The sequence below is a fragment of the Trachurus japonicus genome, chromosome 7, assembly GCF_045865225.1.
Source record: "Trachurus japonicus isolate A0001 chromosome 7, Traja_1.0".
Taxonomy (NCBI): Eukaryota; Metazoa; Chordata; class Actinopteri; order Carangiformes; family Carangidae; genus Trachurus; species Trachurus japonicus.
In genome coordinates this window covers 6,051,922-6,057,262 of record NC_140913.1, presented here as the reverse complement: position 1 = coordinate 6,057,262, position 5,341 = coordinate 6,051,922, and the positions used below count along the sequence as shown (strand labels likewise).

The 5,341-nt window shown below is 39.2% G+C and overlaps 1 protein-coding gene across 15 annotated transcripts in view; it reads left to right on the top strand.

Annotated features, from left to right (window-relative positions):
• Positions 1-3,429: 3,429 nt before the first annotated feature.
• The window catches only part of tpd52l2b (tpd52 like 2b), a 28,645-nt gene continuing 26,733 nt past the window's right edge, over positions 3,430-5,341 (top strand). For all 15 annotated transcript variants that reach the window (XM_085780919.1, XM_085780918.1, XM_085780923.1 and 12 more), the window contains exon 1: positions 3,430-3,642. In XM_085780919.1, the coding sequence (XP_085637045.1) occupies positions 3,624-3,642 (19 nt within the window). In that variant the 5' untranslated portion in view covers positions 3,430-3,623. The remainder of the gene's footprint in view (positions 3,643-5,341) is intronic.

Sequence of the window (5,341 nt, the reverse complement as noted above, 5' to 3'; positions counted from 1 at the left end):
GACTATTCTAACCGTTTTGGTTAAAATATTCATCATATCAGAAATACATCAGCACTTCTGTGTTCTGTGGACAAAACAGTCAGATCTACTCTGGATATGAGTATCAACAAAAAAAATTGAGATTTATTTTATTGTTCTTTTTTTCTTTTTTTTCTTTTTCTTTTTTACAGAAGCTGTTGCCCTTTAAGCCAAAGGTCTTTACAGGCTGTAGTCTTCTGACTTTCAGTAGCATTAGAGAGCAAGAACACTGTAGAAACATTATGCAGCAGCAGGCATTAACTGTATTTTAGTAGCTATAGTTGTAGTAGAACTAGTAAGAGAAAGTAAATAAAAGTAACAGTAGTTAGTTGTAATATTAGCAACAGAAGACGAAGAGGTTTCAGTTTGAGTTTTTACTGTAGAACTCTGAATAGCACAGGGACAGAAGAAGTGGTAATAGGTGTAATGATGTTAGTGTAGGTGTGGGTAGAGATATGTTGAGATAGTCACCGCAGCATTTTGACGTTTTACTTATGAACAAAATGTAATAATTCGGGCAATAGTATTGCTCTTAAACATCAACCATCTTGTGTCATGACAGACTTTGGTAAGAAACATTCTTATGTACAACCTGTTGTTGGGTAATGGCGCCGATTTCTGTCAGAGGAAATTAAATGTTTAACTAGAGAATGCATTTCCTGAAGGAAATACGGGTGAATGCTGAAAGCTGGAAGCTGAATGAGCTGGATAAATTGATAAAACAATGCTGAATTAAGTGAAGAAACTGCTGAAGCAATCTTGAAGAGATGAATCTGAAGAGTAAAAGTAAAACATGTAAGAAGGAGGCTGTATGAAATGGTTGGAAATTACTTGAATTGTTTATTTATTTATTTATTTCGGACATGTTAACTGAATCAGACTTCATCACACACAATTTCAGTTACACAATACAAGCAACATGACCGAAAGGGAAAACGGGAGAAGCATAAAGCTTATCAGGTTGTTCAAGATTGTTGTTGTTCAATTGTACTAATCAAGATTAGTATGAAGAAACTGAAAGTCTGAAGTCTACTTATATATATTTAAAATTGACAGCTTGAAAACATTGTTGAACCATTACTAATATAGATGAAACAATATCTGAAGAGTAAAAGTAGAACATGTAAGAAGGAGGCTGTATGAAATGGTTGGAAATGACTTGAATTGTTGAAGATCAGTATGAAGAAATTGAAAGGCAGGTTTATTTAAAACTGTTGTATGTAAGGTAATAATTAAATTGTTATTAAATTTAATAATACTTTAATAACCATTAATAATTACCAGTTAATAATTAATAATTTAATTAATAAATTATCAAATTATAAATGTAATAATTCGGGCAATAGTATTGCTCTTAAACATCAACCATCTTGTGTCGTGACAGACTCTGGTAAGAAACATTCTTATGTCCAACCTGTTGTTGGGTAATGGCACTGATTTCTGTCAGAGGAAATGAAATGTTTAATTACAGCCTTTTACTGGTGAGCTGTTACCATAGTCCCATATTAGAAATTAGGAGAAACTATAGTTCCTAATGTGAGGCTCAACAGTGGAATAGTAGTGGGAGTAAAAGATTGAATCAATGGAAGTTGTAGCAGAAGAAATAACAGAGAAGGTGGAGTGTTATTTTATTAGTTGGTTTTCTAACACAGAGAGACCCCGGGCATCCAGCTAGAACCAGTTTGACCTGCTGGTGTTGGACTCAAGAAGTGACTGATGTGATCTTGCTGCAGGAGCTCTCTCTGTGTGACAGTTCAAACTAATGCACTTTTGTTGAGTGTGTGAGCACAGTACAGGACAGATGTGGTTTTGGTCACTTGCTGTGTGTGTGTTGTTGTACACTGCCCCAGGGCCCATGATGACCACTATGGTTCACTGTATGTTGTGTATGGTTTTGCTTCTTCTCTGCTGTCATTTCAGACCACAGCCACTCCCACCTCACCTTCACAACCAAGCGACTCCCCCTCCGCTCACCTCTTTATCATTTTCCCATTTACTTCAAAGCACTGGTCCATTCCCACCCACACTCTGCTTGTCTGATTCTCCTCTTGGATTTTTGGCCTGGCTCTGCCACCTGACTTCCTGTCTGCCCCTGCCTGCTTTTGTCTGCTGAGCCTAAATAAAGGTGTAATGTTTGGAACTTTTTATTGTTGTGTCTCATACATTCATTAACTGTAATTGTAAAAACCTGTAAGAGTTTTGTTTTACTGTTATTGATTTCAGAACATTTGTAATCAATCAAATTTGAGAAAATGTATCTTCTGCTTCAAAACATCTGCCCCATGCAGGCTCCTTTGGAAATTACTGTGGCCACAGTGTGGACAGTGGTTGCATGGACATTTACGCTGACACACACACACACACACACACACACACACACACACACACACACACACACACACACACACAGCTAGATTCAAAATCAAAACAAAACAGAAAGCACAAAACATCTGGACAACACCTGTTTCTGTGACGTCACCCCGCCATGCCGGAAAAGATTCCCAAAAATGACGCATAGGTGAGCAGTCAGGAACATAACTTCTGAAACGAGCCTTCAAAATAAAATATTAAACCAAAACAGGGCTCCAGCCCAGCCTAAACCTTAGGAGGCATAGACCTATATTTTATTTTGCAAACTATTCCCATTTATATTTCATTATGGGGTGCATCGCAGTCATATTCTTCAAGAAAGCAGAACCTACATGGATTATTAAAAATTGTATAATGCAGCTGGATTAGAGCTCCATTCGTTTAAAAATGTTTTGTTTTTCTGTTGTTTAAACTCAGAACATTGGAAGAGCTCAACCTTTCCCACTCTAAAGATTGCACTACCAGTCATAACCCTATTGATCTGCATTGATTGCATCTCCACTTGAGCTAGGATCAAAAAATTACTTACAGCAGGGTGTAGAATGGTGGAATTAAGGAAATGGCACGAAGATGTCTACTTGATTTACGGATTTATTTATTTTTTAAATAGGAGTTAATGTTTTCTTTAAACATTTTCTTAATATAGGTACTGTAGCCTATGTCTGACTTGTTTCAATGAAAATGATTTGCAACTGGAAAGTAGTAGCCTACATATGGTGAATTAATCTCAGTGTTGGGCACGTTTCTAAAACTGTATTGTCTTACAGTAAGCCTACCTCTAGGCTATAGGCTACTTGTTATTACTTTCCCCAAAATGCAACTGAGTAGTCTAACTGAATTAGGTTTAGCCTACTACATTATAAAAGTAACGAATTAGCCCATCAGGGAAGGTAACTATTGCGTTACTTATTACTTGGACTCGTTATTCCCATCACTGATTAAGTTTTATGGATGAATAAGCAATTCTTCAGGCTCGCGTCATAATTAGGCGGAGTATCGTGGAGCCTTTATTTTGAAACCCCTAACCGGATGTGCTTAGCTGGCTGTCGGCTGCTCTGGCTTCAGTGTGTCCCTGTCGACGACTTTCTCTGAGTGGGAGCAGTCACTGAAACCAGGAAGATTTCTTCACGCTGAGTGGAAAGCACACGTCACCAGTCTGCTCTCCACATCTTACACCAAGTTAAACTTTGTTCTCAGAAAGGAAAAAGGAGTTCCAGCTCTGTACAACCGACGCCATGGATCCCGCCGGCCAAGGTAACGTTAATTGTTAGCTTAGCGTATGTAGCTTAGCTTCGTGTTCGAGTTGCCCAAAACAGTTCAGATAAATGCAGCTACCGCCAAATAGCGAACACACCCGTCTTCTTGTCGCTTTGTTTGTGTTGAAGTTTTATATTGTAAGGGATAATAATGAGTCCCAGTGAGCGTGCAGCCGTGTGGACAGGACGGGCCCGCTGGTAAATGACAGGGACAGCAGCAGCAGCAGTGAGGAGGAGGAGAAGGAGGATCGTGTTACTAATGTTACCAACTTCCCTGCACACTTTCATTTGATAGCACTGACAGTAATTCAGCTAAGAAGCGAACAATGTCACCTTGTCTATCTTCCCGAGCCCTTCGCGGCTTTACGAGCCGCTCTTCTTGGTTGTAAACAAAAACCTTGATGCGAGTCCGAGAGTTAGCACTTTGTTTTGGTGGTTTTTAAAAGCTGCCATCCCTAACATTACCTGTTCTTTTACACCTGATACAGTATCGTGGGTCTAAGTCAGTGTTGGTCGCGCAATAACAGGATCTAGACTTGCTGACCAACTGAGCACAGTAGCTGCTGCCTTATCATTGTCACTACTGACTGTATCGATGGTGCTTTTCTGCTCCCTTCAGATTAAAGGAAGACATTGATTGTCTCATCTTAACTGAGACAGCAGTCCATACGGAGGGGACAAAGTCTGTTTCTTATAAGTTACAAACAATGGGCACATGTCTGTTGCCTCATCATCATCATCATCATCATTATTTGTATTCAAGTTATGTAGCACTGTATTTAGCTTATGTTTAGGTTGTTCCTTTTGCACTGGTAGTTTATAATTTTATTGTTTTAGACATCGTAGGATATATTTTATCATATACTTTCACTTTGTATTTTATATATTTCCTTTGCACATCTATCTATCTATCTATCTATCTATCTATCTATCTATCTATCTATCTATCTATCTATCTATCTATCTATCTATATGCCCACATCTAAGACCAACAGAAACCTGAGACACAGAACAACAGCACAGATCATCAGTGCCTGTAACTGCACCATCCAGAATGACCACACACGTCAGGGTGATGAGATTTATTGCAGCGCTATTATACTGGACCATAGTGGTGTTTGCTACATGGTCATTGGCAGCCAAATGAAGGCTGTTATGTGCTGCTGGAACCCACATGCTAATGAGACATCCAGGGCCGTATCCTGTAGTCTGTAACATTGAGCGGCCGTGATAGATAGTCATATTGTATCAGGCTTCCTGTGCCTCAGGATCAGAGGTTTTTAGGGGATGATTAAGGTCGCCTTCGTTGGCCTGTCTCAAACTATGACTAACCGGAAAGAACTAGGACATGTCTGTCTCATTAAATTTTGCTACTACTGTTTCCTAAATGATGCCGTGAAACCTGAAAACAGGATTTTGGCAGAACCGGGGACTTTTTCCTGACTTGTACATCCTCACCGTTGTTATTTTCTTTAAAGGGATAGTTCAACATTTTGGCAAATTGGCCCATTGCCATAATCCCTATAGTTTTAGGAGTAGGTTTGTTGCCTTTAATTGTCGGTGCAAGCTATTTTTAGAATGGCGGAGCAGAACTGCAAGCTCCTCAGAGCTACGCTACGGAGGCTAATGGGATTTCTTGGTTTCCCTCATCAAATACACAATCCAACAACTCCAAAACAGTCTCGTGGACAAGTTGT